Below are 27,732 nucleotides of genomic sequence, written 5' to 3' on the forward strand. Positions count from 1 at the left end.
GTAAAAAGAAAGTACAGTTGTGTACACTTACCATAAATGTAGATGTTCGAGTGTATTCACTGTTACAGTCATCGCATTTGGGTTATCTGCTTGCAGTAGTCCTCAGTCGGCCTGATTAACAAAGTCTTGGCTCCTGTGTCAGTTGCTGTCTCTTCTTCCGTGACGTCAGGTTGTCAGGGGTATAAAACATGCAGCCGATGTCATTACATCAGTTTTTCTTGCCCCAGATGTCAGGTGCCCCCCAATGGGAAGCAATTAAAAATATAAATATACAAGGTTATACCTCCAACAAAAAAGCAAATACACCAAAAAGCTTTTAAGCATAGTAAAGGAGAGTAGAGGTATAGCCAAAAGAAGTCAGGGGGCTGGAGGGAGGGTAACCAGGACTGCAACAGTGAATACACTCGAACATTTACATTTATGGCAAGTGTACACAACTGTACTATGTTCTTCGTGTTTCACTGTTGCAGTCATCACATTTGGGTAGATTCCCAAAGTTAAGGATGGGAGGAGGAATTTAGATAGCATTAGGACCAGCTATAAGGCCCTGCAAGACTGCAATGGCAAAGCCAGCTCTGGATTTAGAGAAAATTGGCAAATGGTAATGCTTGGTGAAAGTATGTACCGAACTCCAGGTAGCAGCTTCAAGGATGTCCCTGGTAGGGACACCTATGAGAAAAGCTGCAGAGGTAGATGCAGCCCTGGTTAAGTGGGGCCTGATCCCCTGTTGGATAGGTTTTCCATGGTGCTTACAGCAAAAATGAATGCAATGGCCTATCCATTTAGAAATGGTTTGATTCGAAATGGCCTTCCCCTCTGTCCCTGCAGCAAATGCCACCAGCAGTTGTTCAGAATTCCTTTGAGGTTTAGTCCTGTCCAAGTAGAATCTAAATTGTCTGTGCACATCTACAGAGTGCAGTATCCATTCCCCTTTGTTCTGCGGATTAGGAAAGAAGGTTGGCGAATGGACTGATTAAGAGCCACACTGGATACCACCTTGGGCATGAAGGAGGGATTGGTTCTGAGGGACACCCTGTCCGCATGAAAGATGATGAAAGGCTCCACTGCCATAAGAGCCTGTAATTCAGATACCCTTCTTGCTGAAGTGATTGCTAAAAGGAAAGCTTTTTTCCAATTAAGAAATTTTAAATCTGCAGTAGCAGCTGGCTCGAAAGGAGGAAGAGTGAGTTTCTCCAAGACAAAGTTAAGGCCCCAGGCTGGAGTTGAAGATATTCTGGGTGGTCTTAAATTTTTGGCCCCTCTGAGGAACTGCTTGAGCAGTGAATGAGACAAGAGGGAAGGTTTTGTGTTATAATGAGCTGAAATGGCCGAGGCGTGAATTTTGATGGAGGAAAAAGACAGGCCCTTGTGAAGCATCTCAGTTAAGTATTGTAAAATCTGAAGTACACTGGGCACTGCTGTGCTCATCCTTTGAGACTGGTTCTAGGCACTGAATCTTTTCCATTTTTCAGCATAAGATTTTCTAGTACTAGGCCTCCTTGCTTCTAAAATGATATCCATCACTGGTTTACTGAGGGATGGTAAAGGAGAGATTAGGTAATTAGCCAGACTGCTAGGTTCAGTGTTTGAAGCTGTAGGTGCAGAATCTGATTCTCCTGCTGAGACAACAGGGAAGGAGTCTGAGGCAGGTTCCATGGGGCCAACAGTGAAACATTGTGCAAGAGGGGGTACCAGTGTTGGCGTGGCCAGTCTGGTGCAATCAAAATTGTCCTTGGTTTGTCCTGTTTGATCTTTAGTAGTACTTTGGAGAGCAGAGGCAGAGAAGAAAAGGCATAAACTGTTTTTTTCCAGCTGAAGGATAGAGCATCACTTTCCAAGCTTGTTTGTGGGGAGCCCTTGTGCAAAATCTGTCCCATTGATAGTTCTGGGGGGAGGCAAATAGGTCAATATCTGGGCTCCCCCATTTACTTGTCAACATGTTGAAAATCCTTGGTTCCAGTTTCCACTTGTGTGGGTCCATGGGGTTTCTGCTTAGTCCGTCTGCCAGTGTATTTAGTTTTCCTGGCAGGAATTGAGCTTGTAGATGCACTTGGTAGCTCGAGGCTGTGTTCCACGATGCCATGGCTAGTCTGCAGAGGGGTAAGAATGTGTACCCCCTGCTTGTTTATGTACCACATAACAGTGGTGTTGTCTATCTTTACCATTAATTGTCCTGGAAAAATGTGGTCCTTGAAGGCTGTCAGAGCATTCTGTACAGCTAACATTTCTTTTTGATTGATGTGTAGGTGCATTTGACTTGGGTTCCATTTGCCCTGAATGCACTTCCCTGTCAGGTGAGCCCCCCATGCATAGTCTGATGCGTCTATTGTTAGGGTTTGGGGGGCAGGGGGTAGTGTGAATGGTAGTCCCTTGTTTTGGTGCCAGGCCTCTACCCACCAAAGGAACTCTAGGCGTAGGCAAGGTATGACAGGAATCATTGCTTCTAGATCCTGAGAATATTGACACCATAGGCTCTTTAGATACCATTGTAGTTTCCTCAAATGCAGTCTTGCATATGGAATTAGAAGAATGCAGGAGGCCATGAACCCCAAGGCTTACAGTATTTGCCTTGCAGATAGCAGGGTTTTTGTGGCCACTTGTTTGAAGTAGGTTGTCAAATGAATTTGTTTCTCTGGCGTGAGGAAAGCCATCTGGGAAGTTGTATTCAAGCTTGCTCCCAGGAATATAATTTGTTGACAGGGTACCAGGTGTGATTTCTTTTCGTTTATGGTGTACCCCAGACAAGTTAGCACCCTTTGTACAAAGGCCAGATGATTCAAAAGTATGTCCTGGCTTTCTGCCTGAATTAGACAATTGTCCAGGTATGGGTATATTTGAATATTTTTCTGCCTGCAAAATGCAATGACTGGATCTAGGCACTTTGTGAATACCCTGGGCACAGTAGATAAGCCAAAGGGCAGTGCGGAGAACTGACAGTGCGTGTAGCCTGCTTTGAAGCGTAGGTATCTTCTGCAAGATTCCCTGATTGGGATGTGTAGGTATGCTTCTTTTAAATCTAGTTTTGCCAACCAAGCATCTTTGCCTAGCATAGGAAGCAAGTGGTAAAGAGTCAGCATCTTGAATTTTGGAATCACCAGAAAGGTGTTGGTAGAGTAGACAGGTCCAGGATAGGATGCCATGAATTGTCTTTTCTGGGTACCAGGAAAAATCTCGAGTAGAAACCTTGCCCCTTTTCCTCTTCTGGTACCAACTGAATAGCCCCTATGCTTTACAGATAGGGTACTTGCTTTTGGGCCTCTGCCCAAAGATTTGGGGGTAGATCTAGCCAACCGCTTGGGGTTGGTAACGTGTGGAAGTGAAATCTGTATCCTTGGGACACTATATTTAAAACCCATTTGTCCTGGGTAATGAGTTCCCAGTTCTTTGCATGCAGAGCAATCTTTCCCCCCAAAGGGGCAGTCAGTTGAAAAGTGCTTGGAAGTTTTAAGGGGAGTTTTATTACTCCCAGATTTGGAGGAAGTGGAGGCCCCCCACTGCTTAGTCCTTTGCATACCCTGGGACTGAAGCCTGGGTGCTCTGCTGGATCTGGGTTTGGACTGAGAAGGTCTGGAAGAGGCAGGAAAATACCAATTCTTAGAAGGCCAATGCCTACTAAATCTTGGAGGTTGTACTTGTAAAAAATCTTTAACAGTTTGTATAGATTGAGCTTTTTCCTCCATCTTTTTAAGAACTTCTTCTGCCTTGTTGCCAAACAGGCGGTCCTGATTTAAGGGAGCATCCAGTAATTTAGCTTTAACATGATCTGGCAGGGATTGCTCTTTAAGCCAAGCATGCCTTCTAAGTACAGACCCAGTTACAGCAGCCCTGCAAGATGCCTCCAGTGAATCAAAACCACATTGCAAAGCATGTTTCCAACTTGCTCAGCAGAATGCATTAAATCCTATAAATCCTTATTTTCAGCACAATCAGGAATCAACAACATTTTTTGTTTAAGTAATCCAATAATATGCTGCTGATACTTTAACATATGAAACTGGCAGTTTAAGGCCCTAATGTACAAAGTTGCAGAAGTGTATACCTTCTTACCCTATCTATCGAGTGCCCTGGAGTCTCTTATCAGAGGGGGTAGGATTTCTGGCAGTAGTAGCTTTAATGCCCTTGGGTCCCTGTGAAATGGTCTTAGGATCCGCAGTAGGATTTTTGAAAAGAAACTTGTGAGAGTCAGAAACCATGTAATATCTATCAGGTTTTCTGGGAGCAGAAGGTAAAGAGTCAGGGGCCATGCTAGAGTCTGAAAAAGCATCATCAACAATGTCCAGTACAGGAGGTATGGCTAGTGTCCTGTGCTGGGGCAGGAGTAAGAAATCCCTAAGCCTCTTTTTAGAATCAGAGAAATCCTGACTTTTCCAACGAAAATGCTCCCTGAGAGTATGCAAGGTTTCACCAAAAGAGAAATCCTCAAAGGGGAAGCAGAGGGAATTGAGTCTTCAGCATCAGAATCCTCATAGGTAGATAAGGGTAAATCCTGGTCATCAGAGGAAACAGAAATTTCAGAATCCTGGTCAGAAGTATAAGCAAATTCAGTCCTAGGTTTCTTAGAGGGGGAAGGTTGGCTTCCCCTGATTAAAGTAATGAGGTCTTCAGCCATTCTTATCATTTGTTTTTTAGGCAGAGAGGCCTGACCATGCGGTCTGGGCATCAGCTTTCTAGGCATGGTTCGAGTTTTAGGCCTTGAAGAAGATGGCGTCAGTTTAATATGCAAGTCAGTAGGCCTGAATACACCCTCAGAAGCTGGTGCCTGCATAGCGGCTCTGTACCCATCCAAGGTAAAGACATTCGCAGTTTCCACAGTTGAAGCATCTTGCAGCATACCGGACACCGAATAGATCTCAGTAGAGGCCTGCAAATCTGAAGTAGCGGGTATCAGGGGTTGTGAAAGCACCTCACTGAGTACCAGCAAACTGGCGACTGGCTTAGGAGAAGCATCGTCGGCAGCTTTGGACCTGGGCGGCCTGTCTCTGTCTTTATCTTTGCATTTTTTCGGAATATCAGTAGTCGGATGGCTTACCGAAGACATAACAGAATAATTGAACCGAGCACCAAAATATTTAAAAGCGAAAATATACAGACGACGGATAGTTCGAGGTTTAAATAAGGCACAAAACTGACAGCGAGGTACGTCGTGGTCAGGGCCTAAGCAAAGAATACAGTACAAATTAAAATCTTTATGAGGTATTTGCTTTCCACAAGAAATGCAATTATTTACTTTTACTGACATCGGTTTAGAGCAAGAAAAAGTTTCCCCAACGAGGTACTTAGCTTTTAGTTGAAGACTTCGGTTCTGAAACTCGAAAACGAAAATTTCAGGAGTTGGCCGACTGGCACTTGCGAACTGCTTCTGCTTCAGGCACCGCACGGCAAGTAAGACTGATGTAATGACGTTGGCTGCATGTTTTATACCCCTGATGACCTGACGTCACGGAAGAGGAGACAGCAACCGACGCAGGACCCAAGACTTTGTTAATCAGGCTGACTGAGGGCTGCTGCAAGCAGATAACCCAAATGTGATGACTGCATCAGTGAAACACGAAGAACATTAAGTTGCCTCTGGACATCCACATAATACAATTTGAATTCTCCTTTGTTTAAGAACTAGGGAAAATGCTGTAAATTAATTGACTGATTTAGGTTAATGTCTGAAGGCACTTTAAGCATCAACAATGGAGTTTTGAACTCTTCCAGATGAAGTAATGGCAGCTAGAAAGAGAGTCTTCCAGGACAGGTGTCCAATTTGGCTTCAAATGGGATAGATATTACAACTTCAAAAACAAAACTGGGGTACCAAGGAGAGAATAGGTACTTGCAAGACAGTCTGAAAATGAAAACTAATCTCAATGCTTTGCATGCAAGGTGAGAAGCCAAAAGACAAAAGAATAATTCCTTGACAATAAGCACAAATGGTGGCAAAGTACACTTTGATGGTAGAGAAACTTGAGCCCTGGTCAAACAAGTCAGCTAAAAGCTAAAGTATGGAAGCAATTGGAGAACTAAAGGGGGACTAGTCCTTGCACAGCCCAAGAATAGAATTTGAATCATTTGTCTTCATATTTTTTTTTTTGACAGAGTGTTTCTGTGAACCTAGAAGTAACTGCACCACTCTAAATGGGTAATCCGGGTCCCTGGCTATTACTGGAAGTGGAACAGCCATGCTGTTAGCCTGAAAGATTGGATGTCTGTGTGAGGCATACCAAATGGATGAAACGACCTTGGATGAGGTCGTAAAAGAAGGAGATTCTCTATCACATAAGATCACAGCAAGGAGAAACAGACTTCTCAGGGCCAAAATGGAGTTATGGGAATTACAAAGGATCCGCACATCTTGGCGTTTGGTATGAATTTTACTATTAGAGGTGGGGGAGCATAAAGGAAACTTGGAGGCCAAAGAAAGACAACAACATCTCTGGCAGTCTGACTCTGAAAGGGATTAGGGAAAAGAAGCTGCTGTACTTGGTGTTGGATAGTAAAGAAACACAGACTGCAGCAAATCGTCCCCAATGAAGAAAGATCTTGTTTGCTGTAGACATGCTTAAAGACCGCTTGTGAGACATTAGAAGGCATCTGTTCACTTTGCCCTCTAATAAGCTGCCCACCCTTTGATGTGAATTGTTGTTTGGATGTACCAGAAGTTGACAGCCCAATCCCACACTCACATTGCGTTTCAACACGTAGTATCTTGGTTCCTCCTTGCTTGCTGATATACCATGCCACTGCCACGTGGTCTAAGCAGATGGCTACCACACCCTGAGAAAGGAGGTTCTGGAGTGCCTATAACACTAGGAAGACCACACTCATTTTCAGTATGCTGATATGCAAATGGGTCTTCCACGTACCTGAACCATCTACCCCAGGGAGTACTCTCCCACCCAGATTCAGAAGAGTCAACGGTGATCAAGCTTGTCAGACTTTGGGGAGGGGGTCAACCTATTAGTAAGTGTAATGGTTGAAACCACCAAAACAGAAGTCTGATGCAAGACATGAACTGTGATACAGTCATGGTGCATGGGGACTCACATCAGTGACCAACAGACTTTGAGAGTCCACTGAAGTAATTTCATATGGAATCTTGCCAAGTATAACATTTGTATCAAAGCTGCTGTAAGACCTAAAGTGTTTAGGAGGAGAGCTACAGTAGGTTTTCCTTGGTTGACTAGACTTGATGATGTCTTATACTGCTTTTATCTAGTCTGCCATCATGGTTGTAGTGTCCAAGTGCCATCCTAAGTTGGATTTCTGTAGATTTAAAGATAAACTCAAGAACAAGCACAGCTGAAACAAGTATTCTCTTGAAGTGATTAGGGACTAATTTGAGATCAGAGCAATGAGGCAGACTGGGAGCAATGTTCTTTATAAAAACCCCAGTGGCCACAGTGAGTCCAAGAGACAAGACCATGAGTTGGTAATGGCTGACTGGCACTCGAAAGTGTACAAAATGCCTTGACAGCTTGGTTATTTTTCTAATGTTTGCTTGTGGGAAGGCATCTTGAAGACTGACACAGCATCCAATCTCCCTCTTGTAGACAAGGGAGGACTGACTGCACCATGACTATCTGGAAAGTGGTTTTATTTCAAAACTAATTTAAATGACTAAAGTTCAAAATGAACTTGGAAGTCCTAGGTCCTAGGTCTTCATGGATACCAAGAAGAGCTATGAGTAGAACTCAGATCCTTTCTGATCTAATGGTATCTTCTGAACTTTTTTTTTTTTTTTTTGTGAAAGGTTTGTTACCTCTTCTAATGCCTCCTTTTTTGATGAGGTGTGACAACTGGGAGAGAGGATGACAGGGGTGGTGTCTGGGAAAAGGGTACTGAGTAGTGTCTAGACATAATTTTCTTAACTAGCTGCCTTGAATTAAGGCCAGGCAATTTTGTGAGTCCTGGAAAATCTGATGTCTGACGGCCACCAGAGGTGGATAGTTGGGACAGCCCTTCCAGTGTTCTGCTACCTGTTCCTGGAGAATGTACACAGGACCCCTGGTTCTGCGGGCCACCTCTACCCTCTATGATGGCAATGACTGGAGAACCCACCACATTTGTGGTGGGTTAGGTTTCCTAGATGGTCATATGGAGGGTTCTGTGATTTATAAAACCAATAATTCTTTAGTCCATTCTAATTCTGATTCTGTATGAAATACCTCCGAGAGTCTGAAAACTTTACTCCTCCAACAATGGTGAGGATACTGCCCTCATGCTCCTCTCCTGCAACTACACCTTGACTTTTAATCCAAAAAAAGAGGACCTACCAAAGGGGGAATTGGCAAAGCCTGGCCTGAAGTGGTCTGCAAACTTGCCTTCTCATTAATATGTCAGACTCAGCTGCTCTTGCTGTTTCACCTGGAGAATTATGTAGTACCCACATGGACATCCTGGACATGATATTCAGACTCAACTTCTGAGACTCCAATGGCTTTTGGGTAATCTCCAGGTAATAACTTCCTCATGAATTTGAGTCTCATGTCAGCCAGCTCCCAATGACACCTAACTGTGTGCTCAAGTAGTTCAAAGAGGGTATTGCAAAAGCACTTTATGAGTAAACACACTTCACCAAGCAGTCTACTCATTCTGGATTCCTTATCCAGAGTACTGAATGCTTCAGCATCTTCTGGAGTCTCTTCTTATGGCAGCTGAGATAATAATGAAATCAATATGTGAACACTCCCTCCAAAGGGGCTGACACTGGGTGTCTTTCCACACTATCAGACCTTCATGGACTAGGTCCCACAATGTTAGGTTCCCTCCACACATCTGACAGCCTAGGTCCACCAACTTACAACAGGGTGAACTACCATATCTGCTGGTGAGGAGGACTGGAATGCTGGAAGGTTTTCTTAGGACAGGTTGGATCAGTGGGCCAAGATCCTATCTGCTTCATAATTTCAAAGTTTTTCCCAGATCTAGGGTGCTCTGGAGGGGATTGGAGGAGCCCTCTTCTTTGTAAAGATCCACATCAAGGGTGGGGTGCTTCATTTTCTTATTGTACATTCTCTTTTGCAAGGGGGGGGGTCATCTGATGGGTCAGAAGCAGAATTACTCCTTTATCTTCTGGGTACAAGGCAGCACTGTAATCCTTGGTTCTGCTGCAAGGAAATATGTTAACTAAAGGTTCCAGACTGGGAGGTGTGCATGGGCAGGGATGATGTGAAGTGTTGGGTCTTTTCCCAACTGCAATAGAAAAGAGGCTCCCTAACCTAACTCAGCCAAAGGTACCAAAAGTGTTTGAGCTGAAACTATCAAAGTTGAGGGACCTGCAGAAAGAGATATCAGCGATGATCCCTTGGCAATAATGGCTACAGGCACTTGAGCCAGAGGCTGACACTCAAAAGCACATTATAAGCACAAATGCATCAAATATCAACAGCGCTGACACCTGTCATAAAGCCCAGTAGTCCTAGATCAATAAGCTAGTGGCCGGATGATGTCTAGTTGCTCATCTTGGGATACCTGGGATAGTTCTTTTGGGCAAAAGATGGATGTAAAACCAATAAACCTGTCAAACTTAAAATACGAAATGCTACACTCAATGTTGGTTCAGTGACAGGATGGAGCTTGGAAATGGATGACATGATGGTAAGAAGACAGACAGCTACCATTTATGTATCCAGGAGACAAGATTGAATGGCAGTGCAGCAAAGCCTCTTGACTTTGATCCAGAGTATACTACTCAGGAGGAGGACAGGCTATAAATGGTATGAGAACAGTGGTGAGGGATAGACTTCAGAAGACAGACAGAGATGTAATCAGAATTAGTGATGGACTTGTGGCAATCAGAATCCAGTGTAATGATTAGGCAGTACTTATAAACTCAACCTATGTCCCATGGTAGGGTTGTGATAGTGAGGAGAAGAGTGCATTTAGACAGCAGTTGCAGGACCCATTAGATAAAGCAGGACAACATGAACTGGTCATGATGATGGGTGATCTGAATGCACATATTGGGACAGACAGAATAGGGTAGGAGGATTGCCTGGCTCCACATAGTCGGGACAAGACGAATAAAGGAGATCCCAATCTAGACTTCTGTCTGGCAAATGGCTTGATGGTGACCAACACTTGGTTCAGCAAGAGAGAGAGAGTCACACAATCACATGCAAGTGTTGCCAACATGCAACTTAGGGAGAGAGTTTCTCCTACTAAGGAAATGGTAGTGGGGTAGAATCAGCGACTGCAAAGTCTTCCCCAGTAAAACTGTTGGCCAACAGAATAAACCACTGGTTGCCAGAATCAGGTGCAAGCAGTGGTCAGAGAAAGCTGTGGTCAACAGAGATCAAGCTTAAGACATAGAATCTGACTGGACAGAAAGCACAACACTGAAGAAATAAGGGCTCTACCATCCCAAGAATAACAGGAAACCGGTGAAGTTCAAGACTGGCAGCACCTCAAAACAGCATGTGTGAGGACTACAGATGAGATATGTAGCCGAGCCAGGTATGGAAATAATGTACATAATGAAAGCTGGTGGTGGAATGCAGAAGTCCAGGAAGTCATCATAAGAAGACAGGACTGCAAAGTGGGAGACAGAAAAGACACACCAGGCATCGGGGTATACTGGCTGGCTAAGAAAGGAGTTGCAGTAGCAAACAAGGTATTAGAGGTACTCTACCAGTTTCTATAAAATGACTGTAGATTGCACAAAGAAAATATATCATGCAAGATAAAAACAAAGATAAAGAAAATAGCCAGACACCCTTCATAAGGGATGCTAGCAACAACAACATGTCCACAGGACATCAAAGGTAGATGGAAGGAGTACTTCTAGCAGTTACTGAATGAAGAAAACCCCACAGAAGCTGCACTGCCCCAGACACAGCTTATGAAGAAAGAGGAGGAGAAGCCCACTATAGAAGTAAGAACAGCACTAAAGAAAATAAAGTCAAGGAAAGCAGGAAGCTCAGATGAGGTCAAGGCATATATGAGAAAGATGTTGGGCAATTCAGAGGAAAAATGGCTACTGAGGGTACTCATAGCAGTATGAAGAGAAAGGTATAACCTAGATGACTGGAGAATAAGCATGTTAGTGCCAGTGTTCAAGAAAAAAGGGGACATTCACAACTGTAGGCAGTATAAAGATATCACACTCCTATCACACTGCATAAAACTTTTGAAAAGGGTGACTGAAAAATACAAAGAGTAGAAAAAAGTAAGACGGGAGATGAGTAGTTCAAATTCAGAGTGTGATGCAGCACAAATGACCTGATGTTTACACTGAGACAGACACCTGAGAAAAAGCTAGTGATAATGAAAGAGTTCACCTGGGCATTCCTAAACTTGGTGAAAGCATATGACAAGGTCCCAAGAAGCCTGATATGAGCAGTTCCGTGGTAGTTCAAAGTCCCAGAAACATTTTTTAAACACCTTTATTAAAGTATCACTTATGGCAGAGGCAAACATATATTAACAGAAAAGAAAAACTATTTTAACATTTCTCCATTTAAATATAACATACATCACATACATTTTCTTCGCTACTATCATCAGTTCAACATTACAAAAAAATTGCTGAATTCCTGCCTTCCCTCAAACCTACTCCTCCACCTCCTGAAGATTATTATGCATGCATTGTTCCTACAACTTCCATTTACTTGCATGTAATTTACTCATTCCCTTTTATAAAGCTCCATCTTCAGTTCTTTTATCTCATTTGTAATACTCAATAACTTAAATACAGCTGATGCAGACTCGGATTTCCATTTCCTAGTAATTGCTTTTTTTTGGCAGCAACAGAATTAAACTTAATAAGGCCTTACTATGTCTAGGCAATCCAGATCCTGTTTACCAGCTCAAAAGAATCATTTCTTTACTTACAGCCATTTGCTCACTCAGTACTTCTTATACAGTACCCTGTATGGAATTTTTAAAATCCACTAATTCATCACAACCCTGCTGTGGGGCACAGACTGAGATTATGAATACTGCCCGATCACTACACCGGATTTTGATTGCCACAAATCCATTACTAATTCCGATTACATCTCTCTCTATCTTCTCCATCACACCTCCAACATTTGCTATCTAACTGAGGAAAAATTCTTTGAAGTCTGTTTGGGGTATAAAAATACCTATGCAGACACTTTCAAGCAAAGATCTGAAACCTTCTGGATTTGGTTGCATACTTGGGAGCCATGCATATGTCTTCCTATTGTTTTCTTGTAAAATGATTTTCCAGTCTCTCTTCCCAAACTTTTCTAACCTCCTCTGATTGATTCTTATAGTTACCATGCAATATTTCAAATTACCTACTAATTATCCCTTTTTAACAGCTGCTTCTGTTCTACATTCAACTAAAAACTCTACCAGAGCAGGTCTTTTACTTAAAATCCCCTATCCGTTCTCTTTGCCTGTACTCTATCAAGCCCTGGTAGGGAAGGTAGTCTCTAGCCTGCAATCCAAATGTCTTCTTAGACATCCCACTGTATTACCTTTCCTGCTCAAGTTAATTGCTTTTGGTATCTTCATTTCTTTGCCATTTTTTCCAGTAAATTCCAGCCCACTCTTGCTTATTTTCTGCACCCCTACTTGAAGTCATCCCTATTGGCAAAATCCCTTTTCTCATATTAGCTTAGTTCTTAGCTTCTGCTACTGTATTAATATAATATTCTGTATGGTTAGTATTCTCCTTAAAGATCTGTATCCAAAATCTCATTGCTGAACTTCCCCCTTGCTTCATAATCATCCCTTTCCACTACGAATTATACCTTCTGCTTGTGTTATGTACATGAGCCTTACGATATTGCTCTAAAACATCCTTTCAAGTCAGGTAAACCTAAACCACCTTGCTCTACTGGAAGCCTCAGCATATCCCACTTAACTCTTGCCCTCTTTTCCTCTCAAAGAAATGCCTTAATTTCTTTATTAGTTGTTGTCCACAAAATTTGAAGTCCCAGAAACACTGACAGAATTACTGCATACTGACTCAAGTACAGTGTTCAGTCTCACAGAGAGCTTTCCAGTGGGAGTGTGTGTGCATCCGGGTTTAGGTCTGAGCCCACTATTGTTCATACTGGTGACGCACTACATTAGCAAACAGGTCATAGGGGACAGATCCACAAAGTTGCTATATGCAGACAATGTGGCATTATAGGCAGACTCTGGGTAAGAACTTCAGCAAAGGATAGGGGAATGGAATGCAAAACTGAAACCACATGAGAGGAGTGTGAGGACAGATAAGACAGCAGTAACGGCTCCAAATGGGGAAAAACAGAAGAACCTGAGAATTTAGATAGAACGGAAAATAGTGGAAGATGTTAACAGCTTCAAGTATCTGGAAGGGGTGGGTTGAGGAGAAGGGAAGTCTGAATGAGGATGTCAAAGCTACAATCTGAGGGATTACAGCAAACTGGCACTGAATGTCAGGGGTAGTGTATGACAGAAGAATGCCAGAGAGTATGGTGTACAAAACACTGGTGCAACCAGTTGTACTGTACAGTATAGAAACATGGGCAGTAAAGGCAGAACAGCTGATGAATCTAGAAGTGATAGAGATGAAATGCCTAAGAAGAGAGGTAGGATGCACAGTGTGGGATAGATAAAGAAGTGAGGACATAACAGCAGAAGCCAAAGTAGCTCCAATTGCAGAAAAGGACAAAGAGACACATTAAGGTGGTTTGGGCACGTGCAGAAAAGCAAAGGACAATCTGGTGATGATGATTTGGGTCAGAAATAAGGCAAGGGGAAACAAGGGCATCCAGCAAAGAGGTGGATCAACTGCATGAGAAGACCTGCGACAGTCAAGCATGAGTATCAAAGAAGGTAGGAGAGTGGCACTGAACAGAGAGTGATGGCAACAGTTAGGGGAAAAAGGGGGTTGTTGTTGCTGATGACGATGATGACACCAAAAATGGTCTTGAAGGAATCAGTGTCACTTTCTGAACAGCTTTCAGCCTGCTGGGAAATGGCATCAAAATAACTGACTCTAATGCCGCAAGTACCAAGTGGGTTGGTAATGCAGTGAAGGTCACCATTACTGCTGAACAAGACAGCTTCAATACTCCTGGTGTCAGTACTGGGTCTGCAGAAAGAACCTTAGATGTGGACAGTATAGACCTACCTCCAGCATAACTTGGAAGAGAGGACATAGAGATGACACCTACTTCCAGATGGGCCTTCAAAATGGCTATCACCATGTTCTCCCAATCCAATGATACTGTAGGGACATACACCGACCTGGAGGCTCTAATGACGATCCTGAAGCTAGTCTGGAATGAACAAACTTTGATATATCATGCTCTGTGTAGAGGCTACCTATTATTGTCTTTGAAGCCAAGTCTGAAGAGTGTAACTGCTTGGGTCTAGATGGGGGAAGGTTTTCTGCACTTCATATGCTTTTATTTTCTTTTTCTGGTTGAGAATCACCCTTGATAAACTCTCCCTTAAGTAAGCATTTTTTTACATCTATTGAAGCAGAATTCTATGAGTAACATTTCTGCATATACTGCAGTCAGCCACCAAATACTCTGAACCCAGACATGGATGCTACATAAAGATCCATTCCACTAGGGTGGAATTTTATGATCACACTTTTTTTTCAGCGCACAGGCTTTCTCTTTACTGAAAATAGCAACTACAATAAAATATCAAGACCAACAAAAAACATCAGAGGCAGTGTTTGGCAAGGTAACAATATTACAATCTAAACACAGCAACTGCAGAACCCACAAAAATTCATGTCTATGACCTAACAACAGGCCAGAAAGGCTTACTTAAGGGAGATTCTGTTAAGGGTGATCCTAACCAGAAAAATAAAAAAATGACAACAACTGAGGAATGAAAAGACAAACTTAAAAATATTCAATGACAATGAAGGTACCAAAGCTGTTTACACAAAAAGAAGGAAAGAGCGAAGAAGGTGGAGGAGGAAAAGTGAAAAAAAAAATCTGAGACGCAACTTTACTATAGAAATTGTCAGAAACTGTTAAAGGAGGTATATTAATCTATTTTATGAGTAAAATGATGACTTATTAAGTCAGGAAGAGATAATTTTATCCCAACATCTGATGTAGCTGCTTGAAAAGACTATATCTAGCTGCTGCCTAAGGAAAGCAGAAATGGGATCTAGAGAAAAGAAGCACTGTATTGGGGGAAGGGGAGGAGCTCACTCTTACAGGAATGTGAAATGTTGCCATAGAGAGGATACCTATGATGACCAGTCCAAAGTATTACATTATGTGAACCAGATCAGCTTGGATGGTCCGAATACTGTAAAGGAAATAAAACAACTGAATGTGGGACCTTTACAAAAGTCAGGAGCAAATTTCATAGAAATAAACTGAATTTCTGGAAAATGCATACAAATAGATGTCCATGAGGAGGGATGTTTAAGAAAAATCCAGTATTGAGCAATTTATGCAATGTTGGAGTGAATAAAATTAGTTAACACTTGATCCATTCAAACCAGCTAATCTGGGTAACTTGAGGTTCTTAACATGGAAAATAGTTTTACTGACTGCTCTGACCTCTGCAAGAAGGGTGTTACAAGCCCTTATGTTGAGTCAACCCTCTCTTATTTTCTACATGGACAGGGTTTCATTGAAAACTAATCCTTCTGTTGTACCTAAAGTGGTATTCGATTTTATTTTAAGCCAAACTATCCATCTCCCAGTTTTCTTTCCTGAACCTAAAATAAGGGAGAAAAGACACTCCATACCTTGGATGTCCACAGACAATTCAGGTACTACCTTGACAAAACTAAATCTTTCAGATCTTCACATCGATTGTTAATTTCTTGTGATGGTAAAAAGGGACAACCTGTGTCAAAACAGACTAGTTCCAAATGGCTGTCTAAGGCTATTACCTTTTATTATACTCACCATAACAAAACTATGCCAGGGTTCTGGGTTCATCTACGGCTTTTTCGAAAGATCTGTGTTCTAGAAGTATTCCAGAAGCAGATACTTGATCCTCTGTACATACTTTTACAAAGCACTATAAGCTTGATTCCTTCTCTAGGTCCAGATCAAGCTTTGCTAGGACCATTCTTCAGTGGCTCCTGGACTATTCTGCTTCTACCTCCCAAATGTAGTTAGCTGTGGTAATCTACCCATATAGGTAAGGCTACTGCAGCAATAATCAGTAAGATGAACACAGCACAGTTGTGTTAGCTGATCTTACAGTAAAGTACAGTTGTGTAAAATCTTACCATAAATGGTAGATGTCCTTCTCTTCACTGTTGCAGTATTCATAACATTAGTGATCCCTGACTAGGGCAGCCCAAAATCCGGCCAGTATACCAAAGCCTCAGGTTGCTTTAAGGTATGCAGTATGTCACACGTATGCTCTTCATGCAGCGTAGGGCATAAAAGTGATGTCCGGACATACCATCCTCAGAAATGAAAGCTCCAGTAGGAACACCAGTCCAAGAAAGACCAAGAGGTAACCAGTACATCCAGAAGAGAAATGGATCAGGGGAGGAGGGAGGGAGAGAAAACTGCAACAGTGAAGACCTCTACCATTATGGTAAGATTTTAAACAACTGTACTATGTCCTTCCATTTCACTCTTGCAGTATTCATAACATTAGGGAGAGTGCCAAAGCTCAGGAAGAAACTTGGAAGAGGAAGGATCAGCAGAGCTCTCTAGGAAAGGTCCTGAAGCACCTCTGTAAAAAGGAGAGTCGTTCCTGAGTGGGCTGAGGAATACCCATAAAAGGGGAAGGGATTTACACACCATGAAATACCCCTGGTGAATAATGGACAGAACCCAAGCATTCTGAATAATCTGTAGCCAAACAGGAAGAAAGAGAGAGAGAAAGAGAGAGGTGAAGAGAAAATGGAAAGCGGCTGGGAAGAATAACATAGTCAGACAGAACTGGTTTATCTGGAAAGGTAGACTTCTGAGACCCTTAAGTCTGAGTAGGCTTAGCAGGAGGAGCCTGCTTGCCGCCCTTAGGAGGAGGGTGAGATTGTCTGTGAACAAAGGCTGGCTTATTAGGGTAGTTTCTCTGAAATTTAGGAACAGGAGAAACAAACATATGTTTAAGTTCTTGTAAAGCCATTCTCTTATCCAGAAGGGAATTAAACAAAATCAGCAGCAGCTTCAACAAACAAGTGTTTAATATCAAGAGGGGCATCCATCAACTTAACCTAGATATGATCAGGGAAAGGTTGAAGCCGAAGACAAGAATACCTCCTCATCACCGACCAAAAAGTAGCAGCACTAAAAGAAGCATCTGCTGCATCTTAACTACACTTGATGGAATGACAAGCCACCTGGGAGGAAGTCCATAACAGGGAAAGAGCAGAAGTTTTATCTTCAGAGTCTGGAAGATCAGATATAACCTGACAAGCCTGGGATAGGAGAGCTAATACATACCAGGACATATGGGTCTGATAATTAACAGCCCCAAAAGCCAAGGTAGCCAAAGTGTAAACCTTCTTACCTAGCCTTTCCATGGTTCTACTCTCTTTATCAGAGGACAGTAATTTGTGCGAAGGAACCAACTGAGAAGGCTTGTCAGACATTACAAACACCACTGAGGAGTCAGCAGCAGGACATTTGTACAAACATTTACAGTCCTCAGGCACCCTATAAAACCTATTGGGTTTCTTGGGGGCAGGGCTTAGAATCTGGAGCTTTAGAGGCATTGGAAAAGTCATTCAACAAAGCAGCCAAAAATGGGAGGAACAAGGTTTAGGAGATTCCATCTGCAGCAACTCATAGTACCTCTTACAAATCTCAAGAGACATGAGCACAGTCCCCATTTAAAGAACTCCTTCATCCTGGAGACTGTTCCCCCAAAAGAAATCTTTTCAAAGGGAGTGTCAGGACTGGTAGATTCCTTTTCCTCTGATCCACAGTCCAAAGGAGAAGGAATCTAAGAAGACTAAGCATGGGATTCATCATCCAAATCCAACTTCTCCTCAGAGGAATTCTCTTCTCTGGGTCTTTTAAGGGGAGTAGAGAACCAAGGGGAAGATGGAACAGTAACATCCTGAGGAGGTTTCAATGCCATCAAAGCACTAAACAGACCCTAAGTGAAGGCCTGCCACTCACTCTGTGGTTCTTTTGGGGTAGGAGAAATAAGTTTATTTTTTTATTTTTTCTTCAATCGGATGTCTCCCTTACAAAGCTTGGAAGACTCTGACCCAGGATGGCATTCAATAATGGCAGTAGGGACTTCTTTTCTGACTAAAATTTGAGGAACACCCCTAGGCCCCTCCGAAAGGATCAACCGTGGATCCCCCTGAACACCCGAAATGGACATCTGCAAAGCCTCCATGGACATGCTTAAAGCCAGATCCCTGCCAGCCTTCAACCTGGTCACGGCAGATAACTCAGACAATAAAACTGGGTGAAAGTTCAGGCATTCATTCACCGCTGGAGAGATGTCTGGTGGAGACTGAGCAGCAGAAGATTCTGGCCTAGACTTCTTGCCCTTCTTCCCTGATGGCTGTCCGTCGGGGCTGGAAGTTCCCTTCATTGTATCCTCCACGAGAAGTTTAAGATGTCGATTCTCAAGATACAGCACCAAAGAAGAAAGCCTACTATGCAAAGTTTTAGGTGCAAAAGCTTGACAGATGGAACAGAATATATGGTTGTGCGAGGTGGCAAGGCAAAACAGACAATGTTCGTTGCAGTCTTTATGGGGAATCTTGTCTCCCACACTGGCAATTGCCCTTCTTGGATGACATGAAACCCCACAAACAACAAAAAGAAAAGACAAGTAAAAAAGGAAACCCAACAGGGCACTTATCTGCAATGGCCTGGTGAAACCAGCAACGAAATGTAGGCATTCAAACCGAAGATCAAGAAGATGGTGTTTGGACTGGAGGCAAAGAAGTTCTGAGGATGGTACGTCTGGACATCACTTTTATGCTCTATGCTACGTGAGGAGCATAGTGTGACATATGGCACATCTTAAAAGCTTGGGTATACTGGTTGGACGTTGGGCTGCCTAAGTAGGGGATCTCTAATATTATGAATACTGCAACAGTGAAATGGAAGGACATCAGTAGATGTTCACTGCTGCAGTAGACTCTTCCTTGTTTTTAGTTTTTTTTTTTGTTTTGTTTTTTTGTGTGTGCTTTTTATGCCAGGGTGTGAACATTTATTATTTTTTTGTTCCTAGCATTGCCCTTTCATGGCTCAGACTCCCACCCTCTCTCTCTGCTGAGAGGAAAGCTGTGAAGGGCTTTGCACTTAAAACGTGTCTTTTAGGTAGCTCAGCTTGTGCTGTTTGAAAATTTGCTTGTGTAGAAGATGCCCTGAAACTGTGGAAGCTGGTTAGCTGGAATACCGTTGGCAGGATGCAACTCATATAGCTAATGCTACTACAACAGTGATCATTCGAACATCTACTCTTATGTTAAGTTCAACTTCCACAACAGTACTTACTAAGTCCCTCTACTCCTGCTACTACTGAAAAGCACTATGAGTTGCTGAACTTTGGGGTTGAGAAGGATAGACTCTCTGCAGTGGCACCCTTTACTAAACTGCGCCCCCAAGCAAACTGTCAAAATCCATGTCACTCGAGGACTTTGTCCAGTTTCATTACTCCTCAGAACTCAGTAATTTGTCAAACATAACAGATGGCAAAAAGGACCAATGTGGCTGACAAGCACAATATACTGACAAATCTGACCACATCTTTAGAGACATTACGTAATAGGCAAAATGACAGTGATGAGGCTTTTGGTATTTCTGCTGCAAAAACAAGACAGCAAAGGAGTTTATCTTATAATGCTAGACCAGGAGGAAATGGAAGAAATGTTAGGGTCAAGGGTTGTCAGCCTTCTTATGAGCAGAAATCCCAAATCTGTAGTTTTTTCACATCACAAAAAGGATATCAATAATAAGAGGCTCCAGAAGGAAAAACAGTCGAGTTCTGTCTCAGCCTGCTTCAGGTATGCATACTAGTACTTATGTAAAGGAAACTGAACAAATGGCCATTCCAATACAGACTCCATGAGTCACAGGGCCACCTCAAAGGAAATGTTTTCATAACTGGCCTTAACAAAGGAAGACCACCACACATTATACAGATTTCAATTTTGTGTAATGTTGCAATGGCTGAAGACTCAAATGAAGAGGAAGACTCCCCACCATCATATCTTCTAAAGTATTCCTGCACCCATTCGGAGCTTTACAGGAATGAATAACTGATGGCCAAATGTTCACCCACTGTAGATATGGCACAGGGCTGACTCGCCCTGGGAAGCTGCATGTAAAAGGCAGAGTAAAAGACTGCACTACCAAAGCAGGGTCTAAGAGCACACTGGTACATAACTATTGAATGATGCTTTCACTCAACAACTCAGCCATTCTCCACCATCACGTACAAATGATTTGCAAAAATCAGTGACGGGATGGAGAAGGAAAAGGACCCAAACACAGATGCAGAAACGGCTGGTGAAGACCATCTCAACACTCCATGGAGAATAACAGATTCTTTGTGGGTGGGTGATATGCTAAGTTATAGTTCAGATTAGAAAAGCATCTAGGGACATGAAAAGGAATTACTGCATGAGGGAAGGCAAAAAATAAGAAATTTCTGTAATGTTAGCATGAATGAAAATGATTAGAATTATATCGCACAACAATAATGGAAACTGTTACTATCGTTCGTCTCCTTTTCTATCAACACATGCAAACTCATGATGCATTTTAAAATGTTACTTAATAAAGATATTTAAAAGAAAAAAAAATACTTGCTGGATGCACACCAAAAAGGTACCTTCTTGACAAAGGGATGTAGCTGCTGAACCTCAGAAATCTCAAGAACAAGTGCCACAGTGCCAGGAAGAAACCCCTCCACTAGACATAACACCGTGTTCAAGAATATGGACCTGGATGATTCCCTCTTGCTACAGAATGTGTCCAGACCAGAAAGAACAGCCAAAACGAACAGGACGGTAAATTGCTCAATAAAAGCAGCCAAAACCAAAAGAAAAATAGAGCAATTCCACCAAGGCACGACTCCACTGGTATTTTCCACACGAACAAGCTTTATTGAAACACACTTTCTTCAGAATAAAACCATAAACGCTGTTATCACTACAGATGCGTTTTCTTCCTCTAATGACTTCCTCAGATGAAACAGAAATGCATACCTTTTACAATTCTTCCCCTAAAATACCCTCCACTTAATTAATACTGCTATCCAATTGGTGTATATTCTTAATGGGGTCACATGTACTTAATAGATGTTCAGCCCTATAAAACTTTTTTTTAAATTCCTTTAAAACAGTCCTTTAAAATAGTTCTAAACACATACATACATATATAAATATATAAATATCAAAATATCCACAATATCTTCTCTAAACTCTAATAGATACAAATATATAAATATAAATACAAATAAGGTTTAGTTTTATACATATTAAAAAACCTTATAAAACAAACTCTTCTTCAATACAATAGTACCATCTTGTGTCCAAAGAATGAATTAAAATCCTATACAAGTGCTTTTTAGATAAATGGTTCAAACAGTTGTGTCTTTCGGCTTTTCCCGGTTAGGGGTCGCACAGCGGAACTCCGGTCCGCTAATGATTGGCAGTAGATTTTTACTTGCCGAGTTGCCGGCCCTGACGCACAACCTTCAACGAAGGTACGTCCATTCACGCATGTCTACACACAGAAGACGCTCTAGCTGAGAATCGAACAGGACAACTTCTTACTGTGAGGCGACAATGCTACTGCAGCACCACCACTGCAGTAAATGGTTCAAACAGTAATATAGTAAAAGACATACATTTTCTTTTTTCTCTTTTTGAACCAGAATAAATGATTACACATACACTTTTGATGTTGCATTCCTTAGTTTTGTCCTAAGGTAAGAAGTATTACATTTTTTAAAAGTTAATATACATAAAGGGATACATTTTTCCAGAGTCACTAGAGCTCTGCAGCCCTTAACTTTAAAACATTAAGACCAGAAAGAAGACGATGCACTTGTAACAGCAGATGACTTACAAGAGTCAAACCAAAAGGCCTCAGATATTGGATTCTGGGTCCTTGCATTCTTCATTTCAAGCTTTTGACTGAGAACTCCAGATGAACAAGTCACCTATTACTTCTGCCAGACTTTCATCTGGGCTAAGTATCATGCACTAATGAATGCCTCAAGCTTGTCTTACTAATGATGGTTGGCAGCAGTGTAGTAGTACTGGCAAGTGTGACAATCATTCACACTATGATGGGGTTCTAGACAGCACATGCAGTACCTGTAGCAATCCTGGACAATGCTACAGAAAATACATTCACATGAAGATGGTTTGTGCGCCTCAAGCAAGGAATGCAAAAAGCAAGTTAGGAGGCAATCTGTGTGGTGCAAATGGCTAAAACGAGCAAGGGAGTAAAGGAAGTGTTCATGCCCTCATAATCCAGCACAGCCAAAAATGACAAGAATCACAAAAGACTCACTGTTGTTCCTTGGGGGTCTACATCAACCCATCGAAATTACGCTTTATCAAATATTAGATAATCAAGTCCACTTCAGCGAAAGTGTGTTTACATGAAAACGCACTTTTGCGAGTAACACTACACTGAACCACAACAGAAAAAACACACACAAAAAAAATACAACAAACGCATTTATGCAGGGGGGCAGCTCCCCCATATCCCCGCTACTTATATATATTAACCCCAATATCGCACTAGAGTGGGGAAAAGGGAATATTCCCTTCTCCTCACTGTACTGTGATCTATAAAAACTCTTCGGTGTAGTGTTATTCGTGAAAATGTGTTTTCATGTAAACTCACTTTCGCTAAAGTGGACTCGGTTATCTGACATTCGATAAAGCGCAACTTCGAAGAAGACCCATTCCTTAAGTAGTCTGATTAAATCTCAGTTGGTTGGTTAAATGCTGAAGAGTAAAGCTAGCGTGTCAGGAATATAAATGATCAGTGCACTGCACTTTTACATGGTATACTAAGTAAAAATGTTGTTAAAACAGTCTAATGTAAATTTTTATGTAAGCACGTCTTATAAAAGCAGCACTACATGTTTTAATGGATACCTGACAGCTTCACCATGTTTACCACATGACTCAGAGATCAGAATTTATTTATACAAGAACTTTGTGACTTTTGCGGCAAAGCTTTAATGCTCTGATTGCCAACTTCCAGAAACCAATAGGGCATTTCCAAAATAATGTCGAACTGAACGCAAAATCAAAAATTGGTACAAAATACAAACCACTGTTGTAAGTTTACCATCTAGCAAAGTCTGCTTTCTAAGCTAATCACAAGGCAGACAGGCAGGTATTCATCTTAATCAATAATGATTTAACTTCAGTAATTAGCCCCAAAGCACTAGAGGCTTAACATAGAAGAGATGGGATGAGGATCTGTGGGTAACCCCCTAATCACGATATAGTTATAGGTTTTGCACATACTGCTACTGTATGAATGCTCCTTAGCGGAAAACAAAAACTCAGTCTTGGCAGTCACTCAAAGGGTAGAATCAAGCTGTCTCAGTTACATGCATGACAATCAGCATGACATTACAGAGCTGGCTTACTAGAATGGGAAGGAGAAAAAACATTCGCTGGTCCTGTGCTACATGCCATGATGGGTATCAGAGACAGATGACCTCCCTCTAAAATCTCCCTGTACCTACTCAAGGAAGGATGTTGCCTACTGCTTAAAGAAAGACACCAAAATATAACTCTTTCTTCCCATAAGAGGGTGATAGTCAGCCTGTCTTGTGTGTTAACCTTGGTCTAATCATCAGCAAGCATGACAGGACTGTTATGACATCACTTGTGGTGTAGTCAGGGCATCTGGTTTGAAAAAACTCAGTGTTATGCATAACTATTATATCACTAGGGTGCAGTCAGAAATCTGGTTTAAAAAAGCCTGTGTTATGCATAAGCAGGACAATAAATCAACAAAACAGACTGCTTTCTGAAATACTTTCTGGTTTAAAAAAGCCTGTGTTATGCATAAACGGGACAATAAATCAACAAAACAGACTGCTTTCTGAAATACTTTCTGGTTTAAAAAATTCAGGTATATTCGAGCTCAGTACCCTTTTAACAATTCTAGAAGTAGTAGTGATTTGTAATGGTGGTTGTCAAACTTCCCTTTTAATTAGCTTAGCAGCATTTAATACTAGAATTTTACACAAAAAACTATAAAAACTGATGAGTATCAAATATACCATTTGCTAAACATTTTACAAATAAAATATGAAAATATACATGGGTTACTGAAATCACATCTAAAGTAATGTGTGCAGGCATAAAGCACAGGTGCTTAAAACTGCTCCTTGCAGCTTGCTACTGACACTGCTCTTGCTTTTAGGCATGTCTGTGATACCAACCAAGACTAACAAATGAGGCTATAATATACCAGTCAATGTGGAAAATAACTAAGCATCCAACAATGACTTTTCTTTAGTGAAGAAAGTGACAAAGCAAACCTGATTATCTAGCTATAAACATGACTGAAGCACCTGAGTAAGGAAGTTAGAGAAAGAAAATAAGCCACAGACATCAAAAATTAATTAAACATGTTCCTACATAAATAGTACCCAAAGCTCTAAGTACAGCATAACCAAAATGAATCTGAAAAGGAAACATTAAAACGATGTTGAAAAACAAACTGAAATGTTGGGGTCTATATCACAACAGCGAAAAAAACAAATTTCGAACAGCTGAAATATCGAAATTCCCGTTCATTGATTTGTTTCTTGTGAGACTGCGGTACAGTGAAGATTGGGAATTTTGCCCTTTCCTCACTGTAGTGCTATCTTGGAGTTGGTATATATAATTAGCAGGTGGGTGTGGGGGGTGCAGCCCCCCCACAAAAGCGATTTTGATGAACGACAATTTAGATATTTAAGCCATTTGAGATTTGTTCCTTTTGATGTTGTGATATAGACCCGAAATGTTGTGCCAATGGCATAGAATATTTGTCCCCTTGGATAAAAACAGAAATGCAACAGACTGCATATTCATCTCACAGAATAAGCTGTCAATATTAGGCATTTTTATTAAAAATCAGAACTTAAGTAATACAACACAAATTGATTGGCCACATGCACTCAGTTCCTGTTTCCACATAAGGTACGTATTTGAAGGTACAGAAATACAGAGGGGACTGGAGAAGCAAAGCAGTCTCAGCAAGAACCTGTTTGCAAGCACTCTATTTTCCAAGTAACTTGACAACTCTACTACACTAACTTCTATTTTGCAGCAGTTTACATATGTATTTAAGACACTATATAAAGACTTCCAAAATAAATTCTTACTTAAATGTTTTCACATGTGAAATAAAAGAAACATTGCCTTTACGCTTCCAAAGTTGGTATACCAGTTTCTTTTTGCTTAAAACTCTTAGACTTTCAAAATTTTGTAGGAAATTACTGGACTATGTATTCACTGTGCAAGTGTCACCACATTACACAAAAAGAAAACTTGATAAATTGAATTCTATGTTGGACCCATTGCTGTTTTAGAATACCTTTTATTTAGGGGTGTTTATACTACAATGTATGCATTTAAATAAACTACATCCTATACAGTTTCAGCATTGTTGTACTTTACCTGTAATTGTGAAACCAGTTGATAACAGTACTCGTTTTAAGATTCAGCTGAGAAGCAAGCTCCTCAATAGTTTTTGGTGAGGGGTATGGCTTCTGCTGGTAAGCACGCTTCAGTGCCTCTTTCTCTTCTGGTGCCAGTACTACTCGTGGTTTCTTGAGCTGATGCTGTGGCTGTGGGCTAGCACCCTGGCTGTAGTCAATCCCGACTGAGGGGGCATCACATGGTTGACTTTCACTTACAGAACTGTGGCGTCGTTTCATATAAGCTTAAAATAATCAAAGAAAAAAATGCATTTAAATGTAATCTAACTGCAAACAGCATCTCTTGCTGATTTTTTTTTCAATCTAAACACAGTTATTATGTAGTTTGTGACTGTCACTTCACTGCAGCTATCAAAAATGGAAACACTTTACTGTACTATTCACGTCTTTACAAGGAAATAACTTCCTCCTTTACTTTATTTGTCGTATCATTTTATGTTTAATAGATGAAAGTCTACATTATCTGGCATGTGCTTCCATTAGTAACCTCTGTTACAGTTGTAGATGGTCCAATTTTCAGTACAACAAGCATAGTGAGGGCAAGAGCAGTGGTTATAATAATGTTTAGTGTTTACATTTCTACCTGTAATGTCTCTCTCTATACCAGAGCTACACAGTTCCATCCTCCTCAAAGATGCAATGCCAAATGCTATCTCCATAAAATCTTGTATCTGTTCAACGCTAAGGTAGCACACAATTGGATTGTGTTCAGTATTGCAACTACGAAGGAAGACAACCATACTACAATGCAAAAGGGACACTTTTCAATTAGAGATGACCCCAGGAAATATGACATGAGATAGTACACAAGTACACAACCCAAACGGGGGTAGGGTTCACCAAACGTGAATACTGAAACTTCACAACCAAAAGCCAAAATGCCATTTCAATCTGCCTGACAGTTTTACTACCTGTGGCCTCAGATGCTAAAACCAGCACCAAGATTTATTCCTGAAAAGTAATGTGGACATGGAATGTCTTATACCAAGACTCATCTAGCAGCACCTGTGCAAGTAAAATCAAAACTGTTTACAAAGAAAACATCTAAAGGATTGCACTGAACCAAGACTCCAAAGCAGTGTCACCTGATATGACCAAGAGATGCAAGTTCTAGGATCCTACAGCAAAGGCTACTTCTTGTGGAAACAAAAATGCACACTTTAAGGAGAACATTAAATAAATACAACACTTTAAGCTTCCTGCCAAAAGAAAGCCTGCATCTACTGAATAACAGATCAAAGAAAATGGTCATAAACCAAATCTAAGTAAAAATTAAACAACAAAACAGATCCGCTTTGATACAAAATACATCCACTAAAAAATTATATAAACAGCAGTTGCACACATCATGACTTGACTCTTGCTGTAACACTACACAATATAATTACCAGGCGATATATAAACTTAAATAATTGTACAGAGTCAGGAAATGAACTTGCAGTGAAAGTAATTGTTTTCCCATACCCACTTCAGTTTAGTCCAAGGAGCCTAAAGAAAATAGTAGAAACAAAATCTATATGGGTCAGTGGACCCAATCAGTAAAAAAAATTAAAAGTGAGAGGGAGAGAGAAAAAAAAACAGTCTTGCTACTACAGCCTCACTCAAGATCTACTGGAATTGGATATGCAGATAACCACCTTAATGCAGACATTTGACAGTATTTTAGCCAGAAGGCCAACATTCTTTGAACATTATGCCTGTAAAGGCACTACCAGGCCCTGTTCTTGGAATTTTCAGACATAATCAAGAAGGGAATTCATCATAAGATGGGGGGTGGTCACACCAAACTCTACTCAGTTCTATATAGCCACAGTGGACAAAAGGCATACCTCTCAAACGCATGTCTCTTGGCTATGATTTTTCCATTTGCTTTAAGATTCCTTAATTCCAGTCAATAGTAAGACAAAAGAAAGAAACAGAAGAAAAAATAAAACTCAAAAGATGAACATTTAGTTCAGCTACTTTACACATTTTTTTTTTACTTGTAAGTAAAGCAAAACCAACTAATAACTAAATTAGTTAGAAAAATTTGCAAACAAAAAGAAACACCAATAGATCTGTGGTACTAACAATTGTTTTTCCAGGGATTCATAAAAGAACCATTCTGCTTGTGTTTAGGGCTTTGGTAAAAGGCCCCGTTTCCATGACGGGGATATATGAAATTCAGGGACACATTAGCTGCAAATTCAA

The 27,732-nt window shown here is 41.2% G+C and overlaps 1 protein-coding gene across 2 annotated transcripts in view; it reads right to left on the bottom strand.

Moving 5' to 3' along the window:
- CUX1 (cut like homeobox 1) overlaps window positions 1-27,732 on the bottom strand; it is a 3,879,009-nt gene that overhangs the window by 848,252 nt on the left and 3,003,025 nt on the right. The window contains exon 22 of one of the 2 annotated variants that reach the window (XM_044054028.1): window positions 25,502-25,766. The exons of the other annotated variant lie outside the window; for it this stretch is intronic. Within the exon in view, the coding sequence (XP_043909963.1) occupies window positions 25,502-25,766 (265 nt within the window). The remainder of the gene's footprint in view (window positions 1-25,501; window positions 25,767-27,732) is intronic. 2 annotated transcript variants of the gene reach the window in all.

Source organism: Protopterus annectens, chromosome 13.part0 (assembly GCF_019279795.1).
Source record: "Protopterus annectens isolate FY-2018-M chromosome 13.part0, PAN1.0, whole genome shotgun sequence".
Classification (NCBI taxonomy): Eukaryota; Metazoa; Chordata; order Ceratodontiformes; family Protopteridae; genus Protopterus; species Protopterus annectens.